The following is a 17,001-nucleotide window of genomic DNA, read 5'->3' on the forward strand; positions in this document are numbered from 1 at the left end:
GTCCTGACACAAGGAGTTCCACAGCTCCAGTAGGCATAGTGTGAAGAAGCACCTCCCTTTTGATATTTTGCTTTGAGTTTGACACATGTATTTTCATGTCCTTCCCTCCACCTCCAACCCCTTCATCCATAGAAACAGTAAACAATCATTCCTTCCTCATCCTTCCTATTCCACATGATTTTATACACATATATTCCATTTAATTGTCTCTCTTCCAAGGCAAAGCTCTCCTCATAAAGAAGCCATTCCAGACTTTTATTATCTTTGTCTGTCTTGGCTGACATTTTCTAATTCAATTCTTTGCTTTCTGAAATGGGGGAACAGCACTGCATAGAGTATTCAAGGTGCACAGCACTGGGAGTTCAGGTAAGGACAGAATCCTGTTATGTGTTTTGTTGCTTCTCTAAGAACTTCTAACATGTTATTTACTCTTATGACTCAGTGCTATGCCAGCTTTTCCATGTAAGTATTTATTACTATCCCAGGTCTCATTCATTACTTAACAATCACCAGTGTACTTCTGACTGTACACAAAATTAGGATTATTCTTCCTTCTGCTCATCACTTCCTAGCTCTCTACACTGGATTACATCAGGTCAGTCACTCATGGCCCAGGACAGCTGGGAGAGGTGCCCCACTCCTCTGTGGACGTAGCAAGATGGTCAGAGGTGGTAAAGAAAGGTGAGTACTCACATCCCACTTACACGATCATGTTGCTCCTCTGAGGGCACAGGAAAGCTCCCTGGTTCCAGGGTGCCAGCCTACAGCTCTGCCATTGGCAATGGGCTCTTCATGCATGTCCCCTTATGTCTCCTGACATCCCTACCACAGGGACTCCTAAAACCAGCTTCAAGCCCAGGGGTTCAGTTCCACACTGAGAATGGCCGCACTGGTGCAGCAGACAGGAGAGTGAAACAGCATGTGTGACTTGGAAGCCATTTGTCACAGAGTTTGTTTAGTTCCTCATAGTGAAGGAAACAGCAGAACACAGGATTCATAATTTTAAATTCTATATAGTGACAAACTAGCAAGTGCATTTAACAACCAAAATACACTTCACAGCCAGTAATGGATACTGTTAAAGTGTAAGCTGGTACTTGGATTATCAAAGGCAGAGTCTATCAATTTTTGGTTTTATATTAAAGTTGCTTTTTCCATCTGTTGAAAGTGGCTCTTTGTGATTTTACAGAGCATTACACTTTATGTGCCTCATTTGCTGCACCCAAAGGAATTTCATTCTGCTACATTAAGAAATACCTTGCTATGCTGGCTAAGCTTTTAACTTTCCTGAACACACTGTTCCATGTCTGTCTCCATCCCAGCAGTTACTTCCTTTAAGTGTCTAATTTATACATACACACACACGTACAAAATAGTAACTTACACATCATATTGTCTGTCACAGTGAGGATTCTGTCTCTGTCCCTTCATGACCTTTATGGTCATCAGCCCAGCTTCTGCTACATGTGTCCAGAAGAGACATGCCTGATCTCTGGAACACGCTTGGAACTGTAGCTTTTGCTCTGCTTTGCACTACACACAGGTGGAGAAAGGGGAAACTACACTGAAACTCAGAATGTGCATGAAAATACACCCATTTCTATTAATTCTCCTTACCATGGCAAGCCACTGCTCTTTCCAGAGTGCAATGGGAGCATGGCCTGACCTTACAGGACACCAAGATCTCCCCTCCTGGTCAGACTCTCTGTTTGCTTCGTGAGGAGCTTTGCTATCATGGGCATCAGGAAAGGTGGGTACACAGCTGCTCAAGAAAAATCAACCCCAAAATTCCACACAGTATCTTGGAACGAGTCAGGAGGAAGCAGGAGAGCAGCATATCTACCATCCATCCACATGGGAAAAAGCAAAACCCATCTCCAGTCCAAGGAGAGCAGAAGCCAAGAGCCCCCGATTCCTGCTGGGCAAACATGGAGCCACAACAGAGTGCAGCTCCTGATTTTCTGCCGTAATTCAAGCAGGGACACCAAGCTACACAGACAGAGAGATGCTGGGCATTGCAGGCAAAACTGAGACACCTGAACCTGCTGAGTTTCTTTCCTGCATTTTTTCACAGCCTCCAATATTGTTAGAGTGACGCACAACACCAGAGAATATAATTGCTGTAGTAATTACTTACAGCCATTACATTAAGCTTTAAAATGCTCCTTTCAAATTGAACAATGTTTTTTCAAAGTCAACAGCTGGTTCACAGCTTGAAAGCAACAGTTAAGATAAATTAAATAAAAAAGGTAATAAAATCGCAGACTAAATTTAATTTTTGAAGCACATGCAAACTCCAACAAAGACTTTAAAATATCTTTCAAAAATATCCACAGAAACAAAAGGCAGTAAACCCAACAATTACAGAGTGCTCATTAATAAGACTACGATGTAGGAACACAGAAAAATGTGTACACTTCTAAATATGCTTAGAGCAGAAAACAAATTCATGCAGCATTTATAGCACTAGTCCAGGGGATGAATCAAACACAAGTTTCAAATGAGATTTTTAAATCTTGGGACAGGAAAAGCTGAGATGTGTGTAGAAGAACCACTGTCAGACTGGATTCACGCCCTGCCTATTGAAAGATTACACCATTATTTTGAAACCAACTCAAGAAGAGTCATCAGAGTCAGAGCACTGACAGTGGAATTCTGGCCCCCACGCAAATCTGCAGAAGAAACACCAGAATTTTACCCCTGATATATAAAACCTTGTAGAGAAACATTAGTAAATAAAGTTTTGAAGAGTCAGAAAAAATTATTAAAAAAAAAAAATCCTTCTAAGTCATAAAAACCATTTCAATGTGAAATTTGTAAAACATCACCCTATTTATTCTCTAAGCTTCTGTGCTAGTTTGAAAGCATTGAAAGAATTGTAGTCAAAACTACAATTTAATAAGAAAATTAAAATAAATGTAAGAGTACAGAAACACTGACAGAGTCAGAGTACAACCTGGCACCCTGTTGGGCAGGGTGGTGGTAGCAGCCCAATTAAATGGTGGCTGCAGTCCTGTTGAAGTGGTGGATGTGCTTCTGTTGAAGCAGTGATCCTGTAGAAAGGTCTGGTGTTCCTTTGAAGGTCCAGTGGTGGTTATGTAGCTCTATCCTCTGGGAATCCAGTAGGTAAAGGCTGACTGTGGTGTTCCAAACCTCAGATTACAGCCAGGTAGGAATGCTTGGTTCATCCCCCTGGGTGGAGCATCTCACAATGGGATGATGTCATTTCATGAGTTATGCAGTGAGACTGGATGGCCCTTTAGCAGAAGACAGCCCTCGGAGGGAGTTACCAGGGGTGTGTCATGGAAAAGATAAAGAACACGGCCCCACCTGGTTGGAACAGCTTATGAAGATGGTGATAGAACACATACTTTTGGTTACACCTTACATTGTAACCTAAGACATCAACCCAGGCTATTCTATGACTTCATGGTTCTATACCAGATAAATGCTTTCTTCAAAAGATACATTGCATTTCTCAGGTGAGACAAAATTGCACCTAGGGATGAGCATTCCTCTCACAGCTGTTGGTATTTACAAAGTCCCTTTAGCAAAACACCAGCACCTGCCAGCACACCTGGCTGCAATTACAGAGCAAACCAGAGCTGTCACAGCACAGGTTCCAGAACAAGTTAAAACTGTTTAAGTTCAATGTCTGCACATTACACTTAAGGGTTGTTTCTTTTTGCTTTTAATGATATGTGGAAGCTCCTGAATCACATACCTGGTATTACAACTGGGAAAGTTTTCACAGCCTCATTTTGGAAGTAGTGTCTGAAAGGCATCTTTCAAAAGATGTTTTCCTTGCTGTTGATCTGAGGGTTCTTCCATGCCATGAGAAAATGCAATTACTTCAGAGGGAAATCTATTGTTTATTACTCACGACTGACAATAAAGAGGACTACAGTTAAAACCAAAACCTCTCAGTTTATACAGTGATGAACAGATCCACTGATGCACTTTGCAGTATCCCCAAAACTCATTTCTGCAGTCTGTCAGATTGAACACCCCAACTCTGAGAAGTCAGGCTACACAGAGGGCACCTCAGTTACATACAGAGATGTGGTTTTCTCAAGGATGTTAAGAATTGCACTGTTTACATCAAACTTTATTGGCTCCAAATAAAAATGTTGTCTTGAAAGCCTCCAAGTTCAGATTCTAAAGAAGGGCAATTAGAGTTTAGTCCCAAATGCATAAAATTTTCAACTAAATGTTACACAAATAACATTTATTTTTTCCCATTGTTTATATTCTTACTCAAATCTAAAACAGCAACCATGAAAAGAAGACAAGAAACCTCTGCAGAGAAACTCTACACTGACTGACAGACACATGGACAACACAAGGACACCATTGACACCATCACTTCCTTTCCACAAGGGAAGATTTTTTTTTTTTTTCCTATTTTCAGCATTCACATATAGACTTCAAATCCTGCAAATAAATACCTGTCTCAGAGTGCTTCACAAGCACCCCAAAGAAAACTATCTACAAGTAATACTTTCAGCTACTTCCTCATTTTCAACACTTCCAACAACCATCACTTTTACGTGTCTGAACTTTCATAGCTGGGAAAGGTGTGTGTCAGCTACAGATTTAAGGAAGGATAATGCTTTCTGTCTGAGTATGCTTCCCACTAGCAAGTGGCTTCACCAAGTATGGCTCTACAGACAGGAAAAGCTGAGGAGATGTGTGTAGAAGAACCACTGTCAGACTGGATTCATGCCCTGCCTATTGAGAGATTACACCATTACTTTGAAACCAACTCAAGAAGAGTCATCAGAGTCAGAGCACTGACAGTGGAATTCTGGCCCCCACGCAAATCTGCAGAAGAAACTCCAGAATTTTACCCCTGATATATAAAACCTTGTAGAGAAACATTAGTAAACAAAGTTTTGAAGAGTCAGAAAAAATTATTAAAAAAAAAAAATCCTTCTAAGTCATAAAAACCATTTCAATGTGAAATTTGTAAAATATCACCCTATTTATTCTCTCAGCTTTTCTAGCAACATATGACTTTACTATAACATATCTGTAGAAATCTGATGATGAAGAAACAGTAATTTTTCTTAAATGTAGTTACTTAAATATTTGCCAGTTTGGAAAGTTGAGCTCAAGTCTCTTTCCAGAGCAAAACATTGCACACAATTTTCAACCTTTTCCCTTCTGATTGTCCATGTCACAGTGGGTATGGCACGTAACAGTCTGCAGGGGAGCCAATGCTGCTCACAGGGCTCCGTGTGTTGGACTCGTAAGAATTTGGAGCAATTTCAACCACACCATCATTTTGAGGGGTTTCTCCTTTCAAAAAGTCATCGTCTTCATCTTCAGAAGTACCCTGCAAAAATTTAAAAGGATCAGTGAGAGCAGGAAGATACTGCCAAATCTTAATAGAGACCTGGATTTACACTGTGATTGTCATGACCAGCTGGAATGGTAAAAGAATTAGATGTACTCTGATTATGAAATATGGGAACTAGATCACTTCTACAGGGTGGATTTCCCAGTGACATCATCATGTCCATTTTCTGAGCACAACACGGCTCCTGTGCTGTAGAAGAGGGAAAAGTGCTCTCAAGACAAGAATGAATAGATTCCTAAAGCCTCCAAATTTCAGTCACAGTTCCCCCTAAATGTATAGTGTACCCTTATCTACTTAAAAAAATATTCTGCAATAAAAGCAGCTGATAGCTGAACTGTGTTTGGATCAGGGAAGACTACCTTTTTAATGGGTTTCTTCAGATTCTCAAGATCTTCAGCACTCAACTCTTCCCAGAACTGATACATTGGATCAATAGTCTTCTTTGATCTGAGAGAGGAAACAGAGCAAAGAATGAGTTCTTGTATATGCAGTAGGGGTACATTTTAATTTAAACCTTTGACAGTCTGGTTAAAATGCAGAACATGAAAGGTACTAAGGATCAGGGAGAAAAGTGAGCAGCAGAAACACTGCTACAGGTTGTAGTCATTATTTTCTAGAAGGCACAAAGGCATTGTTTACTTTTTAATTCTACCTTTTGAGTATGTAGGGATCAAAGGGGAAGAAGCTGTCGAGGGGGTTGGTGCAGGTCTGCACAAGGTCCCCCCCTGTGCCGCTCCGCACAACAGGGATGAACTGCCTGTTGTTCCTCTCAATAATCGTGTAGCAGAACACCAACTGGTATTTCCTTTAAAAAGGGAACAAAGAGAAGATAAGCACTTCTGGCACACCCAAAGCAAGAATTTCAGATGGATCGTATGAAAACAAAAAGATATTTTTTAACAAACATCTTCTCTCTTCCATTTTCCAGCTGATATTAGGAGTTTGCAAGATAGTCACAAGGTAAGGAGTCTGTTCTCTTCCTCTAAGCTCCTATAAACTTTATGCCAAGTACAGCCACACTGGCTCCAACACAAAGCAATCCATTTCATAATACTGCAGGATCTCATTGAAACTGAACTAGGAATAAACTTATCACACCTGGAATATGGGCAGTGTTATGCCTCAGATAATATTCAATACTGTGCCTAACAAAACCCTGTGCTGGTTTTAGATACACACAAAATCTGCACCAAGCTGAAATTGAAGTAAATGAGTAGGTACCTGGTAATGGCAGCAAACAAGTTGACAACAGAAGGGATACAAATCTTCAGGGGGTTTAGCTGACACATGACAATGCGCTCAAAATTTAAACTCTGCAGATATGACAGACCTTCAAAATAAGAACAGTGGGCGAATATAGGTTAGGTATCATATAAACTGAACTTAATTTCTAAGAATTTCCAGTGTGACAAGCCTGCACTCTGCACACCACCACAGAAGCACATCCTAGGGCACTCTCACAGTGGAGGTCTGGCCTCAACATGTGTACAAGCCACCTCCTTTTATTTAGAGCACAACAACAAACTTGCAATCAGATACTTGACTGAATTGACCACTACAAAACACAGCAACAGTAAAACTTCTAATGAATCCTTTCAAACCTAATATACTCACCTTTCCTTAAATTGCCATCCAGAAGTTGTTTATGACGGAAAATAAGCGTATAGAACACTGCCTGACACGTAGAATAGAATGGCCCATGGAGAGCTACATCACAGTAGGCATTAGCTCCTGTATCCTGATTATCAATGTATTTATGCAACCAGTTCACCAGAAGATCCAGACATGCTTTTACAGTACTGTAGTGCAAGGAGAAAAAAGAAGTGTAAAAATAATACCTGGAATGGTGCAGAAACGATGTTAAACAAATATTCAAGAATCTCAGTGGTTATAAAAACATCAGTAAGAAAATCTCTTCATTAAAAAATGATTCTGTTATGAGCCTTCTCCTTTATCTCAGCATAAAATGAATCAATCCGTACTGAAAACCCCTCTCAGTGAAAGCACAGGGTGCCAGATGAGATGAATCCACAAACACACAGTAAACAATTAAAATCCTTGGCTACAGGTAGTACAGAGCAATGCCACCCATGTCCTCCAGGTAATTCCAATATCCAACTATCTCCAGTGTTAAAGTCACAACCCCAAACAGCATAAAAATATAGAATGTGTACATAAAAAAGAAGACATTTTAACTCTTCTGTATCAAAATACTAGAACAAATTACTTCCCCATTTCAGAGCCTGCATAAATGCCTAGTATTGGGTACTAAAAATATCTGCTTCTGATCATCAGATACACTGGGAATCCATGACTCTGCCTGAAGTCAGCACAACCTACCCATGCTCAGCACTTCTTGCTAAGTGAAGCCTTAAACAACAAGTCATGAACCTCAGCAATCATCAGTCTGCATCCTGTACATGCAAAACTTTCCTGGAAACTTCAAGACAATACTGAACCAGTATTGTTGAAAGGACAATCAAGACTCTTGATTCAGGCTTAGTGGCAAAGCAGTGGGAATAGAAGACCAATTCTGTACTTAAGCTCCACAGTAGCAGGAATTGTTTGGTTCTGCTCATGAATGACAACAACTTACACAATGGGAATAAATTTAGCTCTTGCCAAGAAGCTGCCAATATAACTCCCAGCGGTCTGCCTGATTACTGAAGGATTGTTTGGATCCTGCAGTTTCTTCCAAAGATGGTCTAAAAATGCTTCAGCCAATCCCTGGAAAAAAGATACATAGAAACTGTGAGTTGTTATACTGGTGACACTGTTTAAGTGATAGATTCCTAACACTCAACTCCCATAATTTCCATAACCAAACCATTAAAAACATCTACCTATAACTGCAGTAAATAACTATTCCTACACATGATCGAAGAGTACTCATTTCTCTTTTTCTATACTTAGTTGTAAAAGAAAGAACAGTTTGTTGAGAGAGATGGGAAAATGGAGGGGTGGGGGAACAACAAACAGCAGACAGGATTTTCAAATCAAAGAGCTAACAGACAGCATCTTTGAGATAGTTTTGGGATACTGAAGAAACATGCACACCATGTCTTGGGTGCAAGAGTCCAACTGATTCTTGTAAAAGAGATCAGTTTTAACCAAGTTTGTTCCTTCACACTTGCTAAGATTCCATCTGTAAGTGGTTTATGAACAACATGGGAAGAGCAACCATAAAAAAAAAGAAAAGAATAACAGAGAAGGAAAAGAAAGCAAAGATACTAATGACTCCTGATGTACTTGCTATCTTCAGAGTAGAATTACAGCAGAGAACAACTGTTTTGTAAAAAAAAACCAAAACAAGGTGCAGAAATGACAGAGGACGCCGCATTTTAAATCCAGTTTTTACTCACCAATTTAAAGCTGCAGATGTAAAACATGAAATACTGTACGTGACACGAAGCATGGGTTGGTAAAATGAGCTTGTCAAAAACAGAAACTAAATCCCGATACAAATCCTTTGTGTTGCCGATGTCGAGCTTGCCTACACAACAAAGAAACAGAACAAAATGAGCCATTTCAGGGTTTTTTCCCCACCCTTGTGCTGCAGAAGTGGTATTTTATATCTTTCTACACCAGTAAAAAATATGTAAAGAAAAACTGCCAACCTGACTTCCCAGTTGATCTGACATCTAAAAATCCAGGTGTTCAGTTCTACTGCTTTTTAAGGTGGTGTAAATGAAGAATCTCTCTGTGTGACTGTGCATACAAGCCATCAGACATGCAAACTTTGCAATAACGTGTTCACTCAGAAGAGCAAGAAAAAAACCACTAAGAAATAAATCACCTGACTTACATGGGGAAGATACAGCATAATGGTTTCTAAATATTGTTTTAAATACATAAATCTAAGGAATTCAAACCCTTAATACATAACAGTGGAAGATATTTTTTTCCCTGTAACAAAGCCAATTGATTAATGTGTCTGGTTGTTTTGATCTACGTCCAGTCCTTGTGATGTTGAAAGGATCCATAACTCTAACACTCAGGTAGAGCAAATAATAAAAACATTTATACCCTACTACAGTTAGGATATAGTATCATCTTAATGGAATCAGAATGTCTCCAAGTGAAGACTAAACCTTTGAAGTCCTAACTTTACCTCTCCCAGTACCTGGGCAGAGGCAGGAATGTGGACTACAGGCTGATAATGGCAGAGTTCTGCTCTATCTTGCAGCACAGAAAGCAAGAACTCCTCTTATGTGTTTCTTACTTAGCAAAACAACAAATTTGGTTATAGAGCAAGTGTACTCACCATCCACGTGGCAAACATCTTTAATATAGGAAAACAGGATGGTCATCAGGATGTCCAGGCGCTCTGCCAGTGGATGGGCCATTCTCTCAATACTGGGAGAGACAACTTTGTTTCCTTTTCTGTCCTCATCTTCCTCCTGGTAGATAAAATGGCACGTGCAGCTCTTATATACACAAATCATGGAGACAGTAATTACAGAAAAAGTGAAACTAAATTTATCTTTCAGAAACATGCTAAAGTTTCATTTTTTTTTTTTTTTTTTTTTTTAGCAAAGCAGTATCCCATTATCCAGTATAAGCAAATTTTTGCACACTAAGCCAAGTACCATGAATTCTTTAACTAGCTGTATGGCACAAATGCTTGTGTTTTTACATAATGAAGTTGATTTGCTGGATGTACACTGGGTGTTTACATGAATAAAGTCAATACCTGAGAATACATTTATCATTTATCAGCTGTTCAGGTTTCAAGAGCTGTGTGTAGTGCAGTAACAACAAAGCAGTAATGAATTCCTACATTTAGCTCACAGCCACCTCAGAAGTGAAAATTTTACTGAAAAAAATTTTAATAGAACAAGATAGCCAACCATATCAAAAAGTCCCTCCTCTGTAGATTTTTCCTCACTAGCACAGTTATTAGCAGTTTCTTCAGCATCTTCGATATCTTGCTGTGGAGTGCTAACCTACAATTGCAAACAAGAAATTAATTTCTATAAAACCATTACAATAATATGAAATTGGTTTTTTATTATTCATAAAAAAGACATGAGTAAGTTCTCAACAAGATTTTGTCCTGGACTAAATAAACATTTTAAAAGGGACTACATGATGTGCCATACACGAATGCACACTCCAAACTTTCTGAAACTTTACCTCCCCAACATAAGCTCTCCCCAGACTGTTACAGTGAGGCAAAAAGCTGTGATGATTTACAGTGCTACACCTCCTGTCTTTTTTTAGGACTGTAAATCTTTTTACTTCAAAGAGATGACACGACCAATCAACCACACAAAGGGAAGCACATTCTCTGCACATTAGCACTGATCACCACAGAAAAGAAGTTATTTGGATTCTGGCAGAGATTCCAGGCAGGGTATAACAGTACACACCATACAGTTACCCTCAGGTGTGGGAACATCTTTATTCTGGGAATGGAGTGTAAATTTGACTGGGTTTATACTCATGATCATAAGCATATTTTTTGTCAAGCCTGAACTGAAGCGTATTTCATTTCCTACTCTGTGTATTTTAACACCGACCTTCCATAGAAGATAACACAAAATAAACTTACATCCAACTTCAGCAGCTTTTCAACAATAAGCTCCAGAATTTGAAGCCTCAGAGCTGGAAGGTACACTGTAACTCGCAGTAGGTTATGGACATAACATTCCTAAACCACAAAATTAATTGATATCCATAATAATGTTAACAGAAAGTCAAATTTCTGCAAAGGACTTCTAGAAAACAAGTCTCTTAATTTCTTATCTAAAGACCCAGAAATAGGTTTAAACAGACTGTGTTAAATCAAGAGTAAGTTCATGTATAACATAAACATTAACTTTCAGTAGTTAAGCTGTGTCACCATTAACTGCTTAATCTTCTATTTCCATGCAAATTTTCCCCACTAACTCTAGATAGAGTGTAAAGATTCTATAAGAGAAGGTATTCATTTTCACAGGAGTTTATGTCTAAACTTTCTTTAGGAAACTGAAGCATATGCCTCACTGTATCTAGAACCAGCTATAGTAGAACTGCTTGAAATGAGACCCAATGCATCTTTATTTCAGATTATTATAATATACCAGCAACAATTCTAAATTGCACAGCTATGCCTCTTCAGTCATTCTGATTATAAACCAAGCAGCTTAACAGACAAGTTTTGTGAGCATGCATGGGCCCACCCATGTGTACACAAATATGTACAAAAGACAACGTTGCAACTTTCACAAAGCAAAACTGTCAAGTCAGTGCATAAAATCAGGTAAAGTGCCAACATTTAAGTACACCATAGCCTGTGAATATGCATTATAACACAACCTTTAATTACATGAGCACGTATGATTTTTCCACAGACCATCTTGCTCATTTTTCCACAGGCTTGGCCAGTACATAAAATGGATGGAGATAGTTTAATGAGAAGGTATAAACTGGAAATATTCAACAATGCCTGGATGATATTTTATTACACTTCATTTGAGCTTTGCCCTGAAAACAGCTACGCATTTCTTCACATCTTGTTCCTCACCGAGCTGCTAAGTAAGTAAATAAATCTCCTAATATCATTTAAGAGCTATTATCCCCCCATTTTACAGATAGGGAGCTGGTGCTTAAAGTTATTTGCATTAAGACAACAACAACAAAAACATAAATTAAAAAAAAAATTGCAAGGTATATAAAGAACTTTGGGGAATTTTCAGTACTTGATGAGTTCGAAACACAGCTTCAACTGAACTTGGCTGGAGGAGCAAGGCTTTGCCATTCTGTAACATAAAGTGCCAACATATCAAGTTGGAACAAGTAAATATAAAGATCAAACAAGAGCCATAACCTGTCAAAAGTTTCCAGCTTGTTTTTCAGCCCACAAGCACTACACCAAAGTTGCAATAAAACAGCTTAGGGCTTTACACTACTGGTGATTTGGATTTCACCTGTAATATCTCTGGTTTGCTTATCAAATCCTCTGTTCCTCTGACAAAGACTTTTCAGGGTTGATAACTGTCGCTGTTATTCCCAGAGAACGGCGAAATCACGACATAGGTGCAGGTTTAAGGATATGGCCAAAGCAGAGCTAAGACCTCATTTAATGAATAGCTCATCTTTTATAGTATAGTTCGCAATAAAGAAATCACATGATTGGCTTATTCACTCACACCTCTCAAGGTGATAGGCTGAGCAGTAAGACACCCATTTCCAAATATTATTCTCACAAGACTGAAAACAATTCTACAGTTTCCACAACAACTTGCAGGTGTAGAAATAGCTTACATTCTTACAAACTGTTATCCATCCAGTTTGCATGAGAATGAAAGCTTTCACAGAGAAGCTGTGAGAAGCTGAATTTCTCTGTTTCTCAGCTAAAGCAGGAGAAAGGAAAAACTTCACAAATGCTACAGAGCTGGAAAGTTTCTCTGCTCTTGCCTTTTAGCATCCACAGATAACAAATAAGACAGGTCTCCCTACTGCACAACCCTGAGACTCCTCGTCAAAGAGGTCTATGGTGTGCATTGATTAAGAAAGCAATCCTGTGGAAAAGATATGCAGTGATGTTAAAGATGAGCACAATGCTTATGCACAAGGAATTCAGAATGCTTGGACAGCCTTACACTAAACAGACACAATACTATACATGGTTATTACATATATAATTATTATATCTATATAACAGTACTCTTCAAAAATCTGCATTGACTGCCATCAAATCAGTTGTAGTACTATACATGACATTTATACATTTAGAAAAACAGGTGAACAAATCAACAAAAATAGTCACAGCTCTTACCAGAGTTCTTTCCGATTTATTAATGAAAGGGAAGAATTCCACAAGTATCGGCATGAGAAACTGTGGAGTCCTATAATTAATTTAAAAAAAAAATCAGACCTAAAAGTTATAGGTTTGCAAATATTGAACTCCAGCACTCTAAAGACGTACTGGAATAACCTTATTTCACAGTAACTTTATTTTAAGGTAAGCAATTGTATAAAATGTGGTTTGGCAAGGATCACTGGACAGATAATAAGCGGCAAACTTTCACAATGCACTTGTTAGAAGCCACTTCAAATATCACTATGGACTAGAGAAGAATATAGAAGCCACTATCAACACCACTTTTCCTACTTCCCATTTCTGTTAACAGGATTTCCAGCTGCTGATGCCTGACAGAAATTTCACAATGTTTATATATAGCATTCTACCAGTTAGTGAATACTGGGAAAAATCATGCAATGAAACAAAGTATTATACTTCCAATTAAGAGGGGAAAAACCCATCAGTTCACAAGCTTTAAATCTGCAAGGAAAGAACACACAAACCCAAGGGATTCTATACTTACGAAGGAACATATCTTGCAACAGTTTGCAATGCTCTGTGGCATGTATCGAAGTTTTCAGAAACATCTAGAGAAAGAAAAAAGTATTCTTATGCACTTGGTTACAGAAAACTAAATCAGGAACCAGTAAAACCAGTTTGCATCAACTACACAATTGAAAGATTCCCAAGGAAACTGCATTGGCCAAAATGTTATTTTGCGGGGGTGTACATTGAGGTAAATAAAATGGAAACCAAGCAACTCCTAACTTTTCTTTGGCTTTGAACAATCTAGGACTAGGAATGTTTTCCTATGCATTCTATTCCTACAGATACTGCACTAACAGGAATATTTTGAAAGTAATGAGGAGTGGGTCAGCACACGGTTCACTTGAGTACAAGAGAGTCTTTGACTTGGGAATTTAAGGATGTTTCTTGATGTTTTACTTTACCTCAGCCCAATTAATTTTGTAAAAAAGGAGCAACATGCACTGTATACTTTTTTAGTAAAGGCACTACAGCAGCATATATATATCCTTTATACTCACTTTCATCATCATCATCAGAATCTGAAATATCCACATCATCTTCTCTGATGGTTATTCGAGCTAGCAAAAAGTGAGATTATTATATCAAAATTGTATAAATCTTATAGGTAACAAATTCAATAGCAAACACACTGGACAACAGTCTCCACCAGGACTAAAGCATCAAAATTAGCGACAAGACTTTCTTAAAGACTTTTATTTACAGAACCAGGAGGTTCTTGAGAACATCTAAAATGATCCTCACTTCAGCTTTTGGTTTTTTAGTAGTAAAAATACTATACAGTTCATCCATTTCCAAGGCATCTTCAGAACAGGACCTGTATTAGCAACAAGAATATGTCTTCTAAAATCTAGGTACAGAAAACCATCTGTACCACAATGAACACGAAAAAATTCAATAACCCAATAATTAATTGTGTCATGGATTGTATTTATACAGACCTTATCTATCTAGGGGTTTTGATAAGCAAACAAAGAAGATTAAGAGAGAAGTAACTTACGGGGGACAAACTGTGACACGATCATCCGGAGGCATGGCCTGAGATGGACAGTTTGTGCTGACACCAGATTGCCAAGAAAGCCCAGATATTCTTCCACTACCTCTCGGCTCCTTCTCAACCATGGCAGCTTCTAAAAGTAAGCAAAGATCAAGATATCAAAGAAGGACGTTTCTAGTACTGAACTCTTAATCTTCCCACGTAGCAAACAGATATTTACCAGCAAAATGCTGACCAGTTGTTCAAGCTCTTTGGTCAAATATGCAACAGAAGCTCGAAATTCATGCAGCCAATTAATGATCTGGCCATCCTTAAAATAAGCAGAAAAAACAGGTAGCTATTCAAATAAACAGTATTACGTATTAGCAGAAAATAACAAAATCCTTACAAGTCAAAGATGAATTGTTTACAAGTCAAAGATTAATACAAATTGTTTTCACACTAATATGAAAGGAATTTCTTTAAGTTTGTGTCCTCACCAATGAAAGCTCTTGAATGCAGAATACATTCATGTCAACTCCTAAACCAACAGCCTGCCTGGAATACTTCAGTCGGACTGAGCAAGGCATGCAATCTCACTCATAAAGAACATAAAAGAATTTTTAAAAAATGGCATTCCATCTCAATTTTCTTTTCTCTTCTGCTCTAGTTAAAGCAGAAGGAACATTCAAGTCTTGAAACAGCAAATGTGGGTACTTGTAGCTATACAGAAGAGCTGTGAAACAATACTTCTGGGTATAACTACTAAATGCATATCTATGTTACTGCATAATGAAACAAGATTTAGTGAGAACAGAAGGTAAAATTTGATGCAACTTAAAGGCTATGAAAGTCAGAAACCACAGTTTGATCTACAGAAGTGTCTCTATAATCAAGCATCAGCAACCTGAAAAGATGGTATCTGGAACAGACTCAAAGGGTACAGCAGAGTCAGTAAGCATGAGACACCATTTATGACGATCCTGCATATATGTATGTGTATAAATAGACAATTTTTTAAATTCTGATGGTTTCCACAAAGAAAAAAGCTGTTAAATACAATTTAAATGTTTAAAGCAAAGAATTCGTGCAAGCACCAGAATGACTTGTCTGGTGATTACACTCAGACAAACTTTAAATCATCAGACCCCTGACTATCAAAGTCTTACCTTTATGTCTGGATCTGACAGCTGATGCTTTAACAACTCAAAATCTGTGGTATCACCCTAGCAGGGGAAACAAAAATAAAGAGATTACTTTCTCTTTTGTATTTTCTTCAGTAAAAAATACCAATTTCATCAATGTATCTGAACAACCAACTATTGCTGAACAGGTACATCAAGAACACAAGAGAGGCAAGGCAGCTCAGGAAGGCTGCAGCAGCAGTAACAGGGTGCTGTCCCAGAAGACAACCGAGGCTGCTAGCTCATTTTCAGCTGCTCTCCCTGCAGACACAGCTGGATCCCTGTGCACACTTTGGCATAAGCCAGGTTTTACATCCACCCAGCCACTGAGGTTGACTCACGGGGGAAATCTTTTCACTCACACAGCAACACCGCCTGGCACAAGCCTACAACGCTCAGCTGCCTTCAGTTTTTTTCCCTAAGCCTTCAGACGCGGTCTTGCGTAAGGCGAAACGAGTCTTCTCACGGAATGACCCCAGGAACCAGCAGCCCGGACGCAGCGCAGGCCCCGAGAAGCCGCAGTCACCTTTTCGTACTTGAGCAGAATCTCCGTCAGGGTCCCCCCGAACCGCACAGTCTTCCTGGGCGGGGAGCTGATGAACTCGTCCGCTCCCAGCATGGTCACGACACCTGCGGGGAGGGGAAGCCGCGTGAGCACCGCTCGGAGGCCCGGGGAACCCCTCGGACCCTCTCCTCAGCAAGGAGAGCCGCAGGAGCCGCTCCCCGTCCCGAGGGTCCCCCCACCGTCCCTCCTTGCCTTGCGGTGGCGGCGGCGCCCCCGCTATCGGGGCCCGCGGCGCCGCACCCCGCGCCCGGCGCGTCCTGGCTGCCCGCACCGCCACATGCCGCTCCGGCGGAAACAGCGCGGCCGGGCGGAAACAGCGCCAGGCGGCCCGCCCCTCGCACCGCCCAGCGGCACCGCCGGGCGGCCCCGCTGAGCGGGCACGGAGCGGTACCGCGGGGCGGCACCAGCGAGCCGGGACGGAGCGGCACCGCCGGGCGGCCCCGCTGAACGGGCACGGAGCGGTACCGCGGGGCGGCACCAGCGAGCCGGGACGGAGCGGCACCGCCGGGCGGCCCCGCTGAGCGGGCACGGAGCGGTACCGCGGGGCGGCACCAGCGAGCCGGGACGGAGCGGCACCGC

The 17,001-nt window shown here is 40.1% G+C and overlaps 1 protein-coding gene across 1 annotated transcript; it reads right to left on the reverse strand.

Annotated features, from left to right (window-relative positions):
* Positions 1 to 3,852: 3,852 nt before the first annotated feature.
* On the reverse strand, positions 3,853 to 16,714 carry RRN3 (RRN3 homolog, RNA polymerase I transcription factor). Its single transcript, XM_039560400.1, has 18 exons — positions 16,615 to 16,714; positions 16,384 to 16,487; positions 15,843 to 15,899; positions 14,915 to 15,004; positions 14,698 to 14,827; positions 14,198 to 14,257; positions 13,675 to 13,738; positions 13,125 to 13,194; positions 10,917 to 11,015; positions 10,213 to 10,308; positions 9,627 to 9,762; positions 8,725 to 8,855; positions 7,959 to 8,089; positions 6,977 to 7,161; positions 6,584 to 6,692; positions 6,015 to 6,167; positions 5,722 to 5,809; positions 3,853 to 5,338 (listed from the first exon to the last, which is right to left on the reverse strand). The coding sequence occupies exons 2-18, from the start codon at positions 16,474 to 16,476 to the stop codon at positions 5,180 to 5,182; spliced, it is 1,851 nt and encodes a 616-aa protein (XP_039416334.1). The 5' UTR covers positions 16,477 to 16,487; positions 16,615 to 16,714; the 3' UTR covers positions 3,853 to 5,179.
* Positions 16,715 to 17,001: the final 287 nt, after the last annotated feature.

Source organism: Corvus cornix, chromosome 14 (assembly GCF_000738735.6).
Source record: "Corvus cornix cornix isolate S_Up_H32 chromosome 14, ASM73873v5, whole genome shotgun sequence".
NCBI lineage: Eukaryota > Metazoa > Chordata > Aves > Passeriformes > Corvidae > Corvus > Corvus cornix.